Source organism: Ylistrum balloti, unplaced genomic scaffold (assembly GCF_031769215.1).
Source record: "Ylistrum balloti isolate Yb309-2 unplaced genomic scaffold, AGI_CSIRO_Ybal_v1 Utg369946, whole genome shotgun sequence".
Classification (NCBI taxonomy): domain Eukaryota; kingdom Metazoa; phylum Mollusca; class Bivalvia; order Pectinida; family Pectinidae; genus Ylistrum; species Ylistrum balloti.
In genome coordinates, this window is record NW_026782051.1 from 142,933 (window position 1) to 165,802 (window position 22,870).

The 22,870-nt window shown below is 33.3% G+C and overlaps 1 protein-coding gene across 1 annotated transcript; it reads left to right on the forward strand.

Moving 5' to 3' along the window:
* The first annotated feature begins 7,762 nt into the window (after window positions 1-7,762).
* On the forward strand, window positions 7,763-21,066 carry LOC132547286 (trichohyalin-like). Its single transcript, XM_060211051.1, has 5 exons — window positions 7,763-7,834; window positions 17,786-17,936; window positions 18,206-18,591; window positions 18,766-18,941; window positions 20,931-21,066. The coding sequence occupies exons 1-5, from the start codon at window positions 7,763-7,765 to the stop codon at window positions 21,064-21,066; spliced, it is 921 nt and encodes a 306-aa protein (XP_060067034.1).
* The last annotated feature ends 1,804 nt before the right edge of the window (window positions 21,067-22,870 follow it).

Genomic DNA, 22,870 nt, shown 5'->3' on the forward strand with positions numbered 1-22,870 from the left:
AACAAACTCTTGAGTCGGTGAACCCCCAATAGTTCTACCATCAGTATATCTCAGAAGGAAAATGACCGCTGTATCGAAAAAATCGAAATCGATAATAGAACATAACATCCTACAATACTCATTTAGTCATTGTGATTTAACGCGTTTTGATCAGATTTACGGTAAAGGGTATACTCAAAATATCTATGAACCAATTCTTTTTAAAGTCGATATAACCTATGTAAGTGAACATATATGAATGGTCTACTTTACAGCTATATTGATAAAAGTTGACGGTTGAAGTTGAAGGAAAGAGTATCTCATCACGTTAAATAAAGATATATTAGCTCATGAGTACATTTAAGTGTTGCTCTTAACCAAATACTTATAAATTGGATTTTGTGAAAGCAGACCTCGAAGTGTAGCGATGCGCAATGATTCGAGTTTGTGTGACTTAAGTTTCAATGCGCTAAATGACACTTAGGAGGGGAAGGGAGGGGAGGGGAGGTGGAAGGGAAGGTTTAGGGAAGCGGGAGAAGTGTTAACAGAGATGTGATTAAAAGTTCCAATTATTCTTTATTTTGAATTTTTATTGTTTATTACAATGAATAAAGATTTAAGCAATTTTATCTTGGTTTTGGCAAATTGATCTTCAAAATGATATCTAGATTCGGTATGTTGTAATTCTATAAAACAAGATCAGATCAATATCCTTTTGTTGGGAACAGTTTCAACCAAAAGCAATTTTTTGTGATTTATCTTTAGACTAGCATAGCTGACTAAAGTTGCTACTTCACCAACCAACAGGGTAGTATTGTATTGCTTATTATCAAGCTGTCGGCCCATAGTTTGTCAACTATGTAGCCAATTACAACACGTGTAACAGTGTTAGATACGCCTCTTAATTAGATAAGAGATGATCCTTAGCCGGTGGACAGATTGAATTCACTTGCCCAAACAACCAGAAATTTGGATGGAATGTGAAATCCTACAACAAAGAGGAGAAAAAAAAATGAACAATTATTTTTAAGGAAAGGAAATGTATTAAGAACATACTCGTCTTAGAAGGAAAAATCACGTATTTAACTTTCTTTCTTATGTTGATTTTTTGAAAACATTATTTGAAATATTTTTTCATCACAAAGTTTGGGTATAATACTTGGATATTAAGAAGAAATAATGTGAACATGTTTTTATGTGCTTTACCGAGTTTTAAACTGCTTAGAAACCAAAAGATGAATGTTCTAAAATAAAATAAATCTTTTATTTGACCATCTTCTAGTATCCAGCTTTTCGTTAAGATCTTAAGCTTTGATAGAAAAAAAAATCGAGAAAACGTTTTATAATTGCAATTTCTAAAATGAGAAGACCTGTTGAAATATCTATCTCGGGTCCTATAGTCTCGGAAAGTAGTCCCCAAGTCAGACATTTGTGATTCATGGTGATTATTCATGTGAAATTTAGTTAAAGTCTGTTCAAGACTTCCAGAGTTATACTCAAGAGAAGTACCATAGCAACCAGGAAAACGTTGAAATTGTAAGACGCTATTTACGCCATCAAAAATGTAGTCTTCGAGCGAAATTTATTCAAAACGTCGTATAAATCACCCGTGTTCAACATATAAGTACAACATTTGATGACAAAGTATATACAAAATAAAGAAATTTCGTTGGAATTCATTTTATAGTGTATGATGTCTTACTTCCAGTTACAACAGGTCAAAGGATGTAGGTATTCCGAACTCTAATTTCAAGACTAGTTTGATAATCTTGAGAGAATATGAGAATTTAGATTTAGTTTTAATTCAAATTAATGTTTTACTCTGTCGTCTACCTATGACATGATATATGCACTCTCTAAAATGTCCCTCTTTATATATTGGGTGTATTTACGAATCGACGTATTCTCGTCTGCTAACGGCCATCTTCAGGCAATACATGTATATATATACATATATATCTACATTCCATTTGATTTAAAACCTGAAAATCTACCAGAAACTACGGATGGATGCAGACTGTAATTGTCTGTATAATTGTCGGGGAATGGGATTTAGGAATACATATTGTAAGTAAATGACATGTTTACCGATGTTATTGCTTCTGATACCATGTTTTTCTTATATCAGTTTTAACACGCAACCTTACGCCTTACAAAATTTAATTGATATTCTCTATACCCTTTCAGCCAGATTAAATCAACCCTGGAAAAGTCTTTTTTCCGAAAGTCAGCTGAACGGCGTAATTATTAAATTTGTAAACTATGGCACTTCAAAGAAGTGTGGGCTTTGTGTACCTTCCAGGTTATATATAATGATTTTATAACTTAATGCTTTCAGTAAAAATGATATCATTAACGAATGTAGCTGCACGAATTAAATCCAATTTTTGTTATACAACAATTGCGAAACAAGTTTTCCGACTTATATTAATCAATCTTAGTGACCTGGATCGAAGCGTGCGAGGGGTCTTACTGTAAGAGGAAACCTGACTACCCGTGGAAGACCCAAGTGGTAGGGTATGTGACCCCTATATCTTTTCACGTCGATTCCGGGAATCGAACCCCGGTCGTCAAATGAAAGGCGACCCGACCATCCATGCTGATTCTACCACCGGTGTGCAGCAGGTTGTTGTTATTTCAATCAGACAATGACTAAGGATTTCCTTTGATGGGCCCATCCAATTCAGCTGATATAAGGGACAGCGCTAGGGGAACATATATGTGTGTTTTATTGATAAAAATACCAAGTTTTATCGTAAAGAAAAACAAAGAGTTTCGATAAAAAGAAACACTTGAGATCGATGATATCGAAATTAGCAAAGTACCAATCACAAGAGCACGGACTAACTTCGCAGGTTTAATTAGTACTTGAACCGTTCTAAAGAGGAAAGAAATGCCTAGTTACAGTAAAAAAGAGGTTACAAGATCACACAGTAAACAGCGACAATAATACAGGTGTAAATACAGACAAGAAACCGTACAGACCTCACCCCCTTATCTACCTAGTTGTACGAAACTACCCCCTAGCTACCCATACTATCCATGTACTCCTTATGTATTGCGAAATTGCTGGACTGTAATGGATATGATTAAGCTAAATACTATTACAAGTATATGTAGGTTGTATCCAAAACTTAGTATCGTTTTTTTTTTTTTTTTTTTTTGGAAAAAAAAGGTTTAACGCGTAAATATGACACGGTCAAGGACACTTGTAGTTTGAGAATGTGTGCATTCATCCGGCATGCCTGAATATTAATTTTAAAAATGTCCTGGTTTTTAATCGCCGCGGGTACTCATCAGAGCCTTTGTTTGCAATGACAATGATGAACTCTACGATCTAGTGACAAAAGTTATTCTCATGTATCTATGCAATCTGATACTAATTTAAGTGGGTGTTGTCAGACACGCACACACAAACACACACACACACATATATATATACGTCTCTGGTCATGCTATTTTTTAAAGTAACGATTCAGTCAATAATGCAGTGGTATCGTACTAATATTAAAATAAACTTATGGTATTATCTTCGAAAGAATAGAATGTAGATACGCAGGATCACATATGTTAAAAGCTTCTATGATATCTTATAATAAAATCTTCAAATTTTTTTCTCATTTTCATACCGCCAGATCGAAAGAATGGGGCATATCGTTTATGTGTTGTCTGTTTGCTCCGGTCAACTTTAACCTTGTCCATAACTATTGCATATTTGGCGTGTGTATTCCTTGTGACAAGACCTTTTAGGTATTTTCAACATTTTTTTACACCATGTGACCGTGACCTTTGACCTACATTTGAAAAATTTAGCATGTGTGTTCCTTGTGACAAGACTTTTTGACAATGTAATATTGATCGTGACATTTGATCTACATCTGAAGGTTTAAAAAAAATCAGAATTTTGTTGCAACCTGGGGACTAGTGTTTCATGAATACATATTGTTTGTTTTGTTTTGTCTTTTTTGTTTTTTCTTTTTCTTTTTTTTTATTAATTTTTATTATCATACTTCATCATTTATTAAAAACTTGTTAAAAATAACTAACTGCAAATTGTTTTTTACCTGAACTCGCTGACAGGGGTGGCGCAGGAGTAACATACTCCCTTCTCCTAGCCAGAGAACGGCTCCCGAACGGACATAAAAAGGTAAAGGGTCACCTGCCTGACCACGGGGGCTTTTCCGGGTATTCCAGTTTCCTCCCACAATAAGATCCCTCGAGTCTCCACATCCGGGCCAACAAGAGTGATTAGTTTAAGTTGTAATAACTTGTTTCACAACTGTTGTAAAATAGATGAAATTTATATGTATAATATAACCTTCAAGCAATAGATGAATGTTTTCTCTTTGCTATAATTTCGATTGGTGCAATAGACATCGCACGAGCCTATATTTGCCATCTGTTATATAAGAGAAAGATCACAATATACCAGTCTAGACTTTCTAGTTTTGGGTGTATTTAAAAAAAAGTCGTTTGAAGTGGATGTTAGACATCGTAAATAAGTACGTTTCATTAACACTGTTAATATCTACAAACAGCATTGTATGAAGTTTACTAAATGGAGTATATACCTCCTGTAAGCTGAATAGATACAAGAAATAAATCATATCAATCAGTCATATCCAGATATAGCGAGGTAAATGGTACACAAAGGAATATGCCCTCAGTTGATTGAGTATTTTAGCACTGATCTTTCTCATGTTGCGGCCACTCAAAACAAGTCTCATAGTGTTATCACACTGTCTTCGGACACGGAAGCATGACAATGCACCTGAGCAGACTTAACTGGCAGCTGCATATGACGGTTGCCAAAGACCATTGCTTTGTTTCGGCTGTGGGATAGAGCCAAAAACGACCTCGATTGGGAATACGAAAATCGAACATTTTGCCATCTGAAACCATATGACAAAAAAGATAAGAAAATTGTAAACTGCTCATGACAACCATGCAATGAGATAATATTTTCTTCCACCAAGGCAACACATGTCAATTATGTTTTCAATTATTGTCATTCATCCGGTTCTCTTCATACCAAATACTAACCTTCGTACGTGGATATAACGCGATGTCGATTTATTCACTAACACTTACGACATCATTAGATAAGTGACATACGATAAATTCTGAACACATACCCCACTTCATTACCAAAGTGGTAGATATAAGCGAACAATGACATGGATGTAATAACAAAATAGAGATCATACAATCCATTAATATAACCTGTCTTTTTCATTCCGGTTCGTTGTGACAGAACCGGTTATTGCTGTTGTGTTTTTTCCGACGAAATCAATCATATTTAATTACATATGAATACAACGGTCGACATAACAGTTGTCTTGACTGGAAATTAACACTGTTAATAGCTAGGATCGAAAATTTTGCTGGGATAAAAACGATCTTTAATGTCATTGTGAAGAGAGAAAACTAATTTACAAGAAAATTAACATCAAGGTTTAATGTCACGTACTTTGGAAACATCTGCATAATCAAAACTTAGCCTTTGGCGTAACGAGTCATCATCCACGTGAGTACAAATCGATTTATACAGAATACAATTATGATGAGAGAGCTCAGTTAGTTTATGCTGATACCTAACACAGTTCTTTTGGGGTCATAGAGAACAATATCTATTTCGATAAATCATATATATAAACAAGAGAAATACCGATATGTTGCCAGGATCTTCAATCAAATACAAGTTCCATGAAACTATGGCAAATTCAGAACAGGAGATAAGATTTATTAGGAAACTAGAGAAAATTACAACTAGAATAATACCGGATGTTCGGGAGGCATAATCATCTGCCTCTTCATCGAAGACACCCTTCTGGTCACTTTTGGACAATCCAACGGAACCACCAGGCATGCTGAAGAGGAGATACATATTACATATACATATATATTGTTTATTTAAATGCAATATGTTGATTACATAAAAGTGTCTTATTTCAGTTAGAAAATAAATGCCTGTGATGATAACACAACATAACACAAAACTCTCAAATTGTCTATTGCCAAGATAAAATAAAATCAAATCACTTCTGACCTTCATTTATTGAAATATACTGAAATTTACTGCACACCGACCTACTATAGGAAACATCGTAAAACATTATGTCACATATCACTGGATTTAAAATCGACCATGAAGCAGCCATGAAGTCAATGGATATTATTCATGTATGCCGTTGATATGTGGCACATGTATATCTCTCTGTCAACATGCTTATTGATTTAGATTGTACTTTCATGGGTCTATGAACACATTAGTTGGTAATATATAACAACATAAGTGACATACCGAAGCCTCTGGGAATACCATTTTTCAATTGCACAAGATAAATTATGACAACCACAAATTTCCAGATGATTGACTTTATGTTGTAAACAAGGAAGAGTACACATTTCATAATGGAATTGTGAGCGATCAAAGATTACGGAATTCATGCCGATTGGATCAATTTTGTAGGTTTTTGAAAAAAAGGTTTTGGTGTTTACATCATAAATATTTTGATGTCTCACAATGATTTGCTACATTTAAGGACGAGATTTTATAATATCTAACATGTAGCTCCGGGGAGGGTTTAAACTTCTAAAATGTAGGGAACGGCTATTTCTTTCTCAAATTTTTCATCGGCGACAACGGAACTGTATATGTATTTTGGTAAATAAAACGTATCATTGACATATGGGTATCAAACGTACAGAAAGCCTGAATCAAGATAAAGCTTTTCAATTGAAGGTCTAAGATAATCGATACTTTTTGTAAAACTCGATACAATCAGTTTGCATGTAACATATTTATAGTATAAGAAAACTCAAATTATCTGTAGGATTAAGATATGCAACAACATATAGAAGAAAGAAGAATGCATTTGCTTAATTGATATGTCACTGGCGTATTGTGACTATGTTCAATGTGTATGCAGCAGGTCAGCTAGTGCATTCTGTCATACCTATGAGGTTGACAAATTTATAAGGAATAAACCTATTTCGGTAGCATATACCCCTAACCAGGATTATTCTCGCAAGTTTGGCATGTAACTCAATATGTTTGTCTTCAGGAAAAAAATGTTATTGTACAGTAAACGTATTTCATTTGAAATAGCCTAGCAACATTAACTCGGGTGATTGGTCTGCCATAATGGTAGGTATGGATTGGTTTCACATCGATAATCTGAGTCTTGCACGTGACAATGCTTGACATCCAATGCTGGGACAGTATCAACAAAGCAATGATATGCCCAATATACTGAAACGTGTTTGCGGACATTTTGAATAAATTATTGATTCAAATCTTTGCATTACCTGTAAATCAAACCAAAGGTGTGGTCCCTTTACTGTGTATCAGTACTCCGTACGGTAGTGAGCTATATTGGAATAACCAATTCTCCATCAGTGGACAAACGTAAGACAGACACACAGGGTATGTTCTTAGTAAGCTAGTGAATTTGTAAACGTTGAAGAACATTAACCCCAGGCTTCGAAGCATTGTTATAGACCTGAGAGAATCAAAAGGATTTTAGAGGCTCTGCAACAAGCAAAAGGCACGTCCGAGATAAATGTAAATCTCTCTGGACATCGCAGCAGAGTAACGAATCGGAGTTACTTAGTTTCAGACTTAGTTAGTGATTTCATGTTCTTAAGAAGTCATTCGATTGTTGCATTTTGCAGGATATGAGTACAGTGAAATCTTGGAAAATCATTTTACGATTCAGACCAGACAAACTTTGTAGTCAGTAAAGCATTAAGAGTTCAAAGAAGCACAAAGACATTCAAAATGACGACACCGGAAGACATCTTGGACGAAGGAATAATAAAGTCTCTCAACTCGTTATCGAGAGAATGGAGGGTAGGTGATCTTTTTAACACCATGTTAAATACAGTTCTTGTCAAATAAATTTGATACAAATCATTGATATTACTCTATAATCATGTTATAGTCACAGATGAATCGATCAAGTGCTTTCAGCTTATTTAAACACCATTTATGCTAAACTTACTTCTTATTTTCGCCAATATAATACAACGGATGCCATTTTTAAAGACAAAGTTCTCTGCCATATAGTTATTGAATTTTTTTTGTTGGGGGGGGGGGGGGGGGGGGGGGGGGGTGGGGGTAGGGGGTAGCTTTAATTGGTTTTTGATATTAATTTCATAACAAGTATGCTTTTCCTAAGTCGCCACCTAGGATTTAACAGCTTTGGCCATTAGCATCACTGACGAATCCTTGTAAAATGAAACAACAGTATGATATAGTTCAATGAAAATTTTGATAATCTGATTCAAATTTTTTTTTTGAAAGATGCTTTTCGTTTGTATGTCAGACATATTTAACATAAAACATATCATTGGGTATTTTTATTGTAGACGTATTCAGCAATTTAAATATTCTTATGAGACATAAGAGACATGTCCATAAATAGCCGGTTTAATTTGGAATGGCCGCATGCACTTGTGTTGGTCAGGATATACGGACACGACAAAGACAATACCGACATGTCAACAAAATCCTAATTCAAACTCTTATTCGTCAAAACTTGGGCAAAATAAGCACAAAAGAAATTTAACACGAAATCTCCTGAAAAAGATCAATGAAAGGCAAGCTTCTCTGCTTCATCACTGCAGCCGTGTAAATCTTCGTTAATCCATTTTAGTAATGTGACATTTTCTTTTTTTTTTTCGCGAAAGTTGAATCCGTGAAATAATTTGACACGTGTGTAAAAAATGTCAGTTTAAGCCAAGATCACAAAATTTTAATTCGTTGAAAACATGTATGGTTTGATTGGTTTTTTCACTCCTGATAAAGACAAGCTATACAGTAAGCAACAACGGATCCTTTAGGCACTGTAACGAGCATCAAACGCATCCAATTTCATTATTTTTGAAAGATCAGAGTAAAATTTCTGTTGTCTCTATAAATTGAGAACTGGCTTTAATTATCTACCATTAATCGATTTTCATTAGATATAAAATGTCAGTGGACATTCTTGATATTCTGATTCATATGCGTATGAACGTAATGTCATGTTCTCGATAGTGACAGTGTCCATATATAACGCCTTTAAACATCACCCATTGCCTGTAATCCGATATCACAGGCAATCAATCGCTGGGTACTGAGTGCATGCAGATTAACACTACTCTAACGAGAATCCTTTTTCTTTATTGACATTTAAATAAAATCATTTTTTATCTAACTTTAGGTAACAGCAAGAGAACTTGAAACATGGAACAAATAATTTTTCGGTATATCCACGCCATTTTGGTAATATTGACAGTATGAAAAATTAATCACGTTAGACAACTTTATAGATCAATCAACTTGCTTGTCTAATAATGTTAAGGGCATCGATGTAATATTTTCATTACAGATCCATAGATTTATTAGCCAATTTGTATTATAAATTTCATAAATATTACGATTAGTATATTTATGTATATCTATATATATACGTTTTTTTAATATAAAATCATTTATAGTTTATGGCACACCCGTTTGCTGAAATAAAGCTTTGTATAAGGATTCATACAACTGTATGAAGGAAGTATCGATTGACATTTTCGTATAATAAAAATTCGATTATATATCGGAAAAAAATGTAGACGGTGAAGATATATTATTACCATATATATCTGTTTGTTATATATATATATATCAAACATTTAAATAGTTTCAATGCAAACATTCCAGATGTAAAGACACAGTAACTGGTGATAGTTATCCCCTACACCCCTGGGGACATTTGCGTTACAATCATGTACATACAATTTACACAACATCAAAAGTCGTATGAATCGATAGACTTTGTTCTCCAGTTATCTCTCTCAACAGTGTTACTTTTTTATGCTGGTTCAAGTTTTCTACAATTAGTTTCGTATTATTCTGTCCTCATTTATTACAAAACATCTTTCAATCTTAAAACTAAGTTTGTTTCTAATTACATGTAATATCGGCGTCTTGCATGTCGTATCCAATGTAATGCGTTTGGTCGTATTTGACAGTTCATTTAAACAACATAGATGCTTACATTTTACAAGGTATTAATGTACATATTAATTCATTCTTTGATCATTACATTCAAGGACTTCACACAACAGTAGAATCAAGTTTGTAAAAAATACAAAATACGTTGTTAAATCAAGCAGCACAGCTGCCGTAATGAAGATATAGTTACATAAAATGTAAATACATTGATTAATTCACAATATATTAGCCAGTTGTATTTTGATATTAGAAATATTTACATTTGCACATTTAACCAAATCAATTACAGAACAAATCTGAACTTGTTGAAATAGCTTTAAATAACCATTAGGTTCTGTCCTTGTAAATTATCCTGGACAATGCGTCCAAAGCTAATCTGCATGAAAGTGCATTATTATATTAAGTATTTTTGTCTGTTTGTTCTTGTGTCCCGCTGGGGATGTCGTTAAGTCATTTTAATGTTTTATCTGGTGTATTTTGCTTTATCGCCTGGGCGAACAGCACTGTAATTACCTTAATTTGATTGTCACATTGACCTCGATACATATATCAAAGATAACGTTAATCAATTGACTACAAACTCAATGATTCACTCAGAAGAATAATTGATTATAGAATTCGATTTTTTATTCAAATTTCATTCGCGCTGTTGTTTTAATAGTGCTTTAACAAAAGAAGTGTACATGGGGCACATATCATGTTGGTCTTTTCCTCCTTAATAAGTCTCCTTGCAACTCTTTCTGCTGTTCATGTTTTACCCTAGTTTAATTGAATTTGAGTTTCGATTATGATCATGCTGACATGCTGGTATGTTCTTGTTGCTATTTTTATGTTTGCAGTAACTTCCACTGTTAAAACACAACCATAATGTCAATTGATTGGTTTCTTGGACTACAGACAGCATTCGTACCCTTGGCTCGAGTTAATGCTAAGCACATCATATAACGCTTCGTTATATACATATACATCTGTGTTTATCAGCGTCATTCATAATCGTCTTCCAGAGAGAATATCCTATCGATTTGTGCCTTTATGACAATCAATACATATGTTTTAACAATGAAAGCAGGTAACCCAAAGATCTTATTTCATTGTATTGTGGTATAAAGACCAAAGTTTATCGATGGTAATGAGACTTCAACGTTCAATGGATGGCATCAACGGCCATGAAAAATATTCTCTTGTTACAATATATGTATAATAACACCAATAAATGCTTGAGAACGAATTAATTCGTGAGGACAAATTTACCTACTAGACTACATATATCAAACAATGACAGAAGCATTGTATTGAAATATGTAGGATATTGATTATCATTAGATTTTCACATGCAATTTTAATGGTAATTTATGCTGTTTCTGTGTTTACTTTTCACATAGAATTTTTCCACTTTCCTCTTTGACCTTTGTATTCTGAGCTGTATGTACAGTCACTATGTTTTAAATTGGTGATGTTTAGGGTTTGATTAATGAAAACAGATATGTTATATCGATAAAACGCAAAAAGAGCAGTTTTCCTGATAATGTAATAACATTTTTATGATTAGTTTTTAGGATGAAATAAACCTCTGTCATTACTGCAATCAATCTGATGCTTTGGAAATCATTGAGCGAATGTTGAAGCGAATGTTGAAGTGCTTTTTTCGCCAAATCTTTTGTCCGGTTATACCTCAGGTTTTCTTAAAACTGTTATATAATAATAGTAAGTGGTTATAAGTAATACAGGTGTCGTCTAGTGGTTAAGTGCAAAAAAAAGGGGGGGGGGGAGAGAAAAGAGTGGCGTCCCTTTATTTATTATTTATTTTTATTTTTTTATGCAAAACTGTTATTGTACAAACCCAAACTGAAATATTGGCTTGTCTATATCGCCATGTTTCGATACTTATCGTTTATTTCAGCTGAAACGTTGCCATTTATTGCTTTCATTTCGGCTGTGACAACGTTAATTGTATTGGTAATATTGTAATTACTTCCTGTTAGTTCTGGATCAAATGTGGACTGACATCAGTTTTCAGTAAGATCAATCGTAATGACTGACACTTGAATAGATAATTACATACGATTGCCAAGTACTAAATCTGCCTGCCGATTACCGATGAATACCATGTCACTTTTCATAGACTTTCATAGTCTTTATTACTTATTCAGTTTGTTAATAGTTTCCCTAGTACATCGTTTTTAAAACCAATAAGGACAAAACAAAATATGTGACACAGGATGAATATCATTGGCTATAATTGATAAATGGATGACGAAGGTGATTCGATGATTTTTAGTATCAATATTTCTAGGGCTATTCTTGAAAGGGTGATACATATTCTTTCCGTGCTTTCTGATAAAAGGATTACATTTTCGACCATCGATGAAGACATCAAATGAATTAAATGACACTTTAAATGTTTAGGTGAAATTTAATTAAGAAAGATTCCCGGTTAATATTTAACTCTTAAAATGTTACTAAATGCTTATTTATTCAAATGATAGGTAACTTTCTATAGAAATAATTCATGCTTATACTTCATACAAACCTGTTTATGATTTCAACCAAAAAAATCATAAAAGAAAGCTTTATTTAATCTATAAAATTGTTTCACTCCAATCATACTATGTCAAAATACAATAGCAAAGGCGAGTAAATCTATTTCAGATAACCAATCGATCGATTTGATAACAAATAAAATACACGTTGTTGATATACACCATACAAATGTGGCTGTATGTGGCGTATGAGTTCTTTGACGATTACAATAGATTCATGCGTGTGTATCGCAAAACAGTCATAACACAAAAAAGCTTTTGTTCAATATCAATATTAGCAGTATCCCTATTGAAACGTCAAACGTATCTCAGAAATAATTCTTCCATTGATGGAAAAATTGATTAATATTGATGTCGCCAGTCATTATATCATTGTTATCTTGGAAACTAATCTCGATACATTTATATGGACACGGTAGTAATTTCATAATTATGTGTGCATGACCTACGTATCGTTACAAATATAAAACAGTTTAAGCCAGCTGAGACGTGGAATCGTAAAAACTCATTATCTAAAAAGAATTACGATTTATCAGCGTACGTTCTTCAAAATGGCAGCATTGTTTCATCCGCTAGTTCTAATTTCCGTTGCTCCTCTAGATAATATAAGATCCCATGAATATGTTTATGACCTAAACAACAAGAAAATACCAATATGTGGCCATCATTATAATCCAAACTAAAATAACATAAAGCTAAGTGTTATACTGAATAAACTCGATATTCTACTTAGTCTTACAAGTATAGGTTTCAACAGTCATTAAGTATGTAGCCAGAGTGTTCATTTTGAATAAAGTTATTTGCATTATTTGCATGTGATATTATGTCAATCTCATGGAACTCATAGAACAGTGGACAAGTTTCTTACGGATTTCTAGCAATTATATCGACTATAAATATATTAAAACAACACTTCATTATTTCATCACCAATAGCTTTATATATTAGATATTCGGGTATCATCTTTTACGGTGGATGATGTCCAATAACGGGACGGCTATCAAGAGTATTGTGACGTCACAATAACTTGGACAACATGCAATGTTCACCATTGCCTAGAGTGTTGTAATGAGACAGGCAAATGTAAATATTTACATTGTAGAGTAGGGCATATCAAGGTCATTTATCTTAATCCAACACGCCATTTCAAACAGCAATATCTTTAGGTTAGATTTATAGTATGTTAATGAAGAAATTATGTTGATGATACTCAAAGGGTATGTTTTATTCATACTAGGTTGTAACGAGATCGAAATAATTCACTTAGGACAATCCATCGAGAGACCTCCTTAAAAGTCGAATACTGCATATGCTACTTCTAGTCATTTCCCGTAAATTGAAAAATAAAAAATTTAATACCTATAATGCACTTATTAGCCTCTAGTTACACACCTTGATAAGGTAGAGAATGCAAGATCTATTATACATGCCAGTTTGCATAATAATCATTAGACTCTCCGTATCTAATGGAGGGCTTCTGATATGCTATTTCATAATTTATATCAAGTTTAATACATTTCACTTCCTCATAATAATAGCAACAACTCCTGTTAATCATAAATATCGATACTGCAGGTAATCAATTATTCAGTTTCAGCGACAATGCCATTTTTACACCTTTATCATATACAGCACTGGCTTAACTGATCTAAAGCGTATCCTTCCGGAAAACCTTATCTAACCATGCACTTTAAAAGAGTCTCCTAATAAACCCCTCTTATAGGTTAAATCGCTTTGGAGTTAGAATCAAGATTTCGTTGACTTGTCGTTATGTTCTTAGTTTTTTTGTAAAGAACAAGGACAAATTTTAAAGTTATCATGACGTTTACACATTTTATAGGCTCTGAGATCAATTTTCCTCGTAAGGTTTCAATGGTCTTTATATATGTACGTTTATCCTTATCACACGTACGTTGAATTTGAATATGAATCATAGCTTTGACCACATTCCTCATGCTTTTTTAAAACAAAAATCACTGTTACAGGATAATTTTGGATACGTGATATTTAACACCAGGCTTTATTTAGTAACGGTATGCTTTACAAGTTCCATTATGAAAACCGTCTGGTAAAGATAGTCGATAACACACCTGTATCGATTGGTATGATAACGACAACTAGCGCGTCCAGCCAATGTCTCGCTGAAGCAAACGGGATGTGAACTTATAGCTTGTTCAACGTTATTCCTTAACCACCGATCAATAGATAGATTAAAGCTATGTGTATATAATTATAACATTGTATCAAGTGTTGAGTAAGCAGCGGTTATACAACCATAACAATAATGGTATCGTTAGACCTGAATTATCAGAGAGCGACTTGTATTAAATGTAATTTACTGCGAAGCCTTTCTCCCGTTACTATTTATAGCACATGACAGTACATATAATAGTGCGAAACGCACGTTGAGATAAATGCTTCATCAATAGATATTGAAATAAAAATGAATGAGAACCCTATTTTAGTTTTAACCATTTAAAGTTTGTTTTACATATTATCAGTTCTCAGTTTAGTTTTTCCCCGAGACTCTGAACAACGCTATATATCTATACCTAACATAATCAAGAATCCAAGTTTACATGTATGCCAATCGCTTGCGTCAGGTGGTCGGTATCGATGTAGGGAATTATTTACCGGTATACATCAGGACAATTAAGAAATTAATTAACGGCATGATCACCATAGGTATATGGTGTGTACGAGGCGGGATCGATGACGAGGATAAATTTGAACTTCTTGTTTTCTTGAATAATAAAATAGTTATTGATAAAATGAGAAAAACCTTGGAACGTATTTCTACGATGTTTGATCATCAAACAAAATGTCGACCTAGCTTTTCAGTTTAAATATAGCGGTCAAAAGAACTTGTCACCGTCATCTGCAATCAATAAATTTGTACCAGGACCATGGTTGATGTCAGTGTTTCATTATTGAACGTCCACTTGTAAATACACTTCATGACTTCCAAATTGTTATCATCTGTCCCACTATTCAGAGAGCTACTCCAACTTAACTTTCTCTGCTCACAATCACTTGTTTTTGATGTCACGTGTAACTTAACTAAAGTAATGTATATTGGCGATTAAGATGTTTCTAATAAACTGAATGGTTCTGTGGGATGATAATTGAAATCGATAATTCCTAGAGCAATCTCATGCGAACATGTAGAGAACTTATTTGTACACCGGGTCATATTCTCCTCGTACGTTTTCGGGAATTGTCCTGTAAATCTTTCTTTTTTCCACATTTCCCCATTTTTATTGAATTTGAGTTTAGATTATGATTATGATTATTATACCCAAAAATGCCAAACTGACTTACGTCAACCAGTATGCTACATGAACGCTGTTTGTTCTGTCAGCAAACTCTGTACAACATGCGTCTCTTTACGAATGGATGAGTTTCATCCAAATGTCTTGTTGAAAGTCAATGAAGAAAGAAAACTCTATCATCTGGGAATTTCCAAGTTCGTTAAACTTTACCTATTAAGGCAACTTGCCTTGTATAAGCCTGAATGTTTTGTTGTGTTTTAAGAGGAAGCAGGGTTTTTTCCTGTGTTTACAAAAGTAGCAGACCTTTGAAAGAAAGCCCATGGAACGAAGTTTCCTAGAACACCAAGGTATTATATTGCCTAAACTGTAGTCTATCAAGGTCTTGCATACTTAGGTAATTGAATAAATCTATATATAGACTATAAATGTCACATCGAAATATTTACGTAGGAGTGATAAAAAGTCAAACGATATTGTCACTTTAAAGATATTAAACACAATTATGCATCAAGTTTCATTTATCTACTGTATTCTTTAAACTTTTCTTCATGAACACCCAATGTAAATTGGTTAAAGAACGCCTGTTTAGTTTGTATTGCTTTGATCTTGCAGAGTGGATGAGGTATTTGCATATCAAAGCGAATAGCAAAGGTTATTTTAATGTCAGATGTTGATTCCAATATATAATATATTAGATAGTTGGAATGGCTGAGAAATCAAATGAATTACATTCTCTCTTTTGAAGTTACACTTTAATCAAATTCCAATAAACATCAAAATTTTCCAAACAGAAAAAAATACAGCTCTATATTTCTGGTAGTATTCTATAAGTCATATTTATATATACTTTCTCTATAATCTTACATATCAGATAACTTTTAGTACCGCTGAGCCGTGTTATTGACACGTTTGATCAATGACATGCTGATCTTAATCATTACACATTGACAGGTAACATATGCATATTCTAAATCTATAATTAATTTAGTAATTTCGTACTTTTATTAAATGGATACAAAGAGAAAATGCGCTGTATTCCCGCCCCGAATAAATGTCATATATTTGGACGCTAAGTGATCTTCCTTCCTTGCACTATTTTCCTTGTAAATATTTCTTAGATTCTTAATTCACCCTAATTTTAGTTAGCGAACGTTTTTTAAATTAAGATTCTGTCAACATGTCGGCATTTCCTTTGCTGTCTTTTGAAGTTGTAAACTTTGTATATCAAGGTGATTTTTGGTCAAGGTCAAAGGGTCAAAAGTCACATACAAGTAATCATATATGCAAAATAATAGAGGGGGGAATTTATATCTGATAGATCTTATGTACTTTGTATATTAATAAACTCTATTTATCTCACAAAACGAAGTTACCATGGATATTTCGTTTCATGTGTCCAATACCAATTATTACAGAGCGAAAATTGAGATTCGACATAACAAAAGAAAATAGTAAAATGTTGATAGACCGCTAGACACTTTGATATGTTGATTATTTCACAGTTTTAGAATAAAAGTTTAAAGGAATTTCAATACAAGATATGATCCCATATTTTCATTCAGTCAACTTTTGTGTTGAATGCAGTTATTGTGTTCATGCAAATGTGTGATGGCAATGCCCATTTTTCGCGATTTTTTGTGATCCCATTGACCTTCATGACGGTTTGCTGAAAAAAACTTGTACAAATGATATACAAGTAAACATAACTTCGACACAGTTATAGACATAAATAAAGTAAAGCCAAATAATTAATTTAATTGCATCTCTGAGGTAATTCGTCCTCCTAAGGTTCTTTAAGGATGCTAAGGATATATTTCTAAATACATGAAGATAGACCAAAGGTCTACTGGCGTTTTCTATTAATTTATTATCAAATACATTGATGAATTTATCTGTATCAATCCGTCTGGTATAAAGTATAAAGTATGTTGAAAGTATATTTTGTAAGAATGTTTCCTTTAACAGCATGTCTTGAATTCATGTTATCTTTGTCCACTTTGCAGGAAATGGTTATGGAGGCATGGATGGATCTGTTCGAACAGGAGACAGAGGATACAGTTCATGTTATAGAGGAATCCCGAATGATGATTCGCTCTACACTTCTCGATTTCAATTTAGAAAATCAACAACTCAAAAATGAGGCCCGCTTGCTTGGTTAGTTAATTCACATATTACAATGCCAGCAAAACTGTAAGGGGCTTTTACGGTTGAGCATTGGTGAAGATAAGTGCTTTTTCTTTGGTAAATAAATAATAACTTATATATATGATAACATGTATTTCTTTGATTTCCATGATTGAGGCGATAAATAACTTTAACATTAATGTATCGCACACTATATCCGATTGACAGAACATAATTTTGTTCAGCAGAACGTTTACGCAGTAACATTCATACATTTGTTTGTTTGTTGTTTTTTTTAGAAGAAAAACGAAAGCAAGATGACTTAAACTACCCACAAGTGAAAGGTCGAGAATCAAAAATGGAAGACGAAGTACGACCAAATAGTCGAAGTCTAGCTCAAATTCGTAATGAACGAGCACAAAGTAGAGCTCAAAGCCGCAATGACCGCAGTTGGAGCGATTTGGCAGAGCTTCGTAGAGAAAAATCCTACATTCGCAGCCCAACCACGCTTAGTGTCAGCGAAGCTAGGCCGAGTAGGAGTCAACACCGTAATGAGGAGAGTTGGGGAGAATTGTCGGCAGGACGACCTGATAAGATCAGGAGCCGCAGTCCCAGGCCAGAGTCAAGACCATTCAGTACTCTAAGTTCCGGAGAACCAATTCTTTCTCCGGAACAGATGAAAAAGGTACTTCAGAGATATTGACATGTGATATTATAGTCTCTATATACACCTGCATCACACCAAATGTAAAAGCTACCCATGCACACATGCAGGATAGATATGAACGGGGACAATAAATTTTGATAAAGCGCAAAGGTTTATGTACTCGTGTAATGTTAATTTGTTTTATTGCTGTAGGAGTCAGATATGATCATTGGTGACATGCAGAACGCAGACTACAAGCTGATGAAGGAACGAGAGCGACAGGTGGAACAGATGCTGAGACGTCGAGAGGAAAAAATGGAGGATAAGAAAAACGAACTGAGAAACCAGGCCCAGGCTATCCTCAACAAGGCTATTGAAATGAGCAATGCGTAAGTCTTATATCTGGTTAAGTAATCAACGAAGTGTATTGTAGTAAGGAGTTCAGTATTAATATTGAAGGAAGTGTATTGTAGTAAGGAGTTCAGTATTATTATTGAAGGAAGTGTATTGTAGTAAGGAGTTCAGTATTATTATTGAAGGAAGTGTATTGTAGTAAGGAGTTCAGTATTAATATTGAACGAAGTGTATTGTAGTAAGGAGTTCAGTATTAATATTGAAGGAAGTGTATTGTAGTAAGGAGTTCAGTATTAATATTGAAGGAAGTGTATTGTAGTAAGGAGTTCAGTATTAATATTGAACGAAGTGTATTGTAGTAAGGAGTTCAGTATTAATATTGAACGAAGTGTATTGTAGTAAGGAGTTCAGTATTAATATTGAACGAAGTGTATTGTAGTGAGGAGTTCAGTATTATTATTGAACGAAGTGTATTGTAGTAAGGAGTTCAGTATTATTATTGAACGAAGTGTATTGTAGTAAGGAGTTCAGTATTAATATTGAAGGAAGTGTATTGTAGTAAGGAGTTCAGTATTATTATTGAAGGAAGTGTATTGTAGTAAGGAGTTCAGTATTATTATTGAAGGAAGTGTATTGTAGTAAGGAGTTCAGTATTAATATTGAAGGAAGTGTATTGTAGTAAGGAGTTCAGTATTATTATTGAAGGAAGTGTATTGTAGTAAGGAGTTCAGTATTAATATTGAACGAAGTGTATTGTAGTAAGGAGTTCAGTATTATTATTGAAGGAAGTGTATTGTAGTAAGGAGTTCAGTATTAATATTGAAGGAAGTGTATTGTAGTAAGGAGTTCAGTATTAATATTGAACGAAGTGTATTGTAGTAAGGAGTTCAGTATTATTATTGAAGGAAGTGTATTGTAGTAAGGAGTTCAGTATTATTATTGAAGGAAGTGTATTGTAGTAAGGAGTTCAGTATTAATATTGAACGAAGTGTATTGTAGTAAGGAGTTCAGTATTAATATTGAACGAAGTGTATTGTAGTAAGGAGTTCAGTATTATTATTGAAGGAAGTGTATTGTAGTAAGGAGTTCAGTATTATTATTGAACGAAGTGTATTGTAGTAAGGAGTTCAGTATTAATATTGAACGAAGTATATTGTAGTGAGGAGTTCAGTATTAATATTGAAGGAAGTGTATTGTAGTAAGGAGTTCAGTATTATTATTGAAGGAAGTGTATTGTAGTAAGGAGTTCAGTATTATTATTGAAGGAAGTGTATTGTAGTAAGGAGTTCAGTATTAATATTGAACGAAGTGTATTTTAGTAAGGAGTTCAGTATTAATATTGAACGAAGTGTATTGTAGTAAGGAGTTCAATATTAATATTGAAGGAAGTGTATTGTAGTGATGATTTTACTCTAAATATTCAACAAAGTGTATTCTATGTAAGATGCCAATATTTATCTTCAATAGTGAGTATTTTAGTATGCCACATATCATATTTTAGGGATGATTTCAGTGTAGACTAAACATGAAGTTTATATCGGCAGTAATTTGTTGTTTCTCCACTACTTAAGTAAACAAGCATTGTATGGTTACAACTGATAAACGTTGCATTTATTGAAACCTGTGTGAGTTCGACTTCAGTCATTCAATGCATTGTTTTTATTGCATTATCAAATCAAACAAATCATAGTTCATGCCGAACAGTTTATCAAATTAGTCTGGTTTTATACATAGGATTTACTGAAAGCTGATCTGTATTACATTTTCAAGATAAACCACTGATAAATTACTACAAATCCTTTATATCTGACGATGCTGATTTCATATCTTGTATAAGCTCAAGTCACCTCACGATTCCTTTCTTTCTAGAAGTACGTAGACCTTATGGGGCCAATATTTTGAATGGTGATATCTCTTTTTGTTTTCATTTCTCAGCAGTAGAGTGGGTAAAGCTGATATCAAGTGTTACATATTTTTTGTTTTGTTTTTTAGTTTTTTTTCTTACTTTTCATCTGAATTTGCAGGGCCGCGTCTGATAAGAAGAAGGTAGATGTACAACTTCAAGCCAGACTCGATGAGCTGAAGAAAAATAAAATGAAACAATCTGCAAGATCCCATCACCAGGAAGACATGGACGACATTGAAGAAATTCATATGTGATGACTTTATCATGGATTTGTAATGAAGTAATCTAAAGTAAAGACTTGGAGTAATGTTCTTGATGGCGGTCGCCACTATATCCCAGAATTGTGGTTTACGCAACATTATCGTCTTGGTGACAACGAAATAGATATCATATTTTCGGCGGGACGGAATATATACGGCAACCATAAAGCGATATAAAGAAGATCCTAAATACAATGAACATCATCAAAATTGAACCAAGGGAGATAATCCAAACAATCAATGAAACACAATTACCAACAAATGATCAGTTTTAATGTATTCAATATTTGTACTCATGGGTTGCGATACAGAAACAAATACCTCGGGATTTGAAAATACATGATGTATCCTTTTATGGAAGAAGTACTTATTTGGAACCAATTGTTGCTGTTGCATTGTTGGAGAATCAGGTATAAAAAAAGGAACGGGGAGGTGTAATATCGAATTTCGCTATTGTGCGTTCTAAAATCACGTCGTATTTATTATGATACACTGTATCTGGATGTTTATTTCTTGACGTCTTTTTAAAATTCATTTTTGAGAATATTCCGAAAACATAGATAAAAATCACTCTGATATTTTAGAATATTTTAGCGTTGTTGTGTGTTTATTTTGTTTGTTTAACGTGTTTAGTTATATTTCTGAAACTGTGTTTTATGTCCCATATACTTTGGTAAGAACTTGATATGTACGTAAACTATTGTCAGTTAATCACTATATTGTAATTAATTGGTTAAACATGACCTTAAGATATATCGGAATCACCTCACAGTATTGATTCAGCAATACTTTAATGTTACTACTCACATATTTGTAACTGTACTTGCCGTCATATTTATAGCTTTTTTAATCGATGTAACGACAGGGGAGTGAATTACCTGTTTATCTACAGCAACGTAATCGCTAATAATTCGACACCGGAAACACGTCTTATAAATATTGTAAGTGGTATTACGAGGTTTTAAACTGGCCATATACTAGATTTGGGATGTTCACATTGTATAATTTTGATGCGTTTCAATGTATGTATTTTTTCGTGATTTTTTTAAACAGTAAATTTATTTCCGAAGAAAATGTTTAAACTTCAAAAAGGATTTCAGGCAAATCAAAATGTAGAACGAAGCGAATAGGTTTTCTATCGTTTTGCCAGATGTATAAAGCTATATATCTTTTTTAATGAACGTTGGGCTTCAGGCTGATATACATGTATGAAAAAAAATGTCAGTTTTGTTTCAGGATCTCTCAATAGTCTGATAATTTAAATTGCGAAAACCAAACTATTTCGTGAGTTAAAATTTGCCATGATTTTTTTGAGAGTGTAATCAATCAGCAATAGCTGTTATTATCAGTGACTATCTAAATATATACACATGTTTCATGTTTGGTTGAACTAATTGATATGGTGAATCGTTATTTTTTTTATTGTTGTTAATGTTGTCTTGTTGTTAGATTGTCTTTTGATGAATAAAAATATTTCTACAACTCTACATAACACATTTATCACCTAAACAATTTGTTTTCGAAACACGGTTCTGAATATCAACATTTAAGAAAGGGTCTCAGAATTCAAATTAAGAGACTAGCAATATTTCAAGGTAGTAAAATCATATAGGGTAAAGCATTAATCGATCCAGGAAATGTCATGCTCTCCAATAGATAACCATGTTAAAAATGAATTCACATGGTATACAAATGTATGCTGAGAAAGCAAATTATCTTATATTTGTTAACCTTTCCTTAATATACTAAACAGACGACATTAATCATTAAAACATATAACAGTATCGTGACAGGAAAT

Coding starts and splice junctions, on each gene's coding strand:
- LOC132547286 (XM_060211051.1), top strand. CDS start 7,763: ATGACGACACCGGAAGACATCTTGGACGAAGGAATAATAAAGTCTCTC. Junction 7,835..17,785: donor CGTTATCGAGAGAATGGAGG/GTAGGTGATCTT, acceptor TCCACTTTGCAG/GAAATGGTTATGGAGGCATG. Junction 18,592..18,765: donor CTCCGGAACAGATGAAAAAG/GTACTTCAGAGA, acceptor TTATTGCTGTAG/GAGTCAGATATGATCATTGG.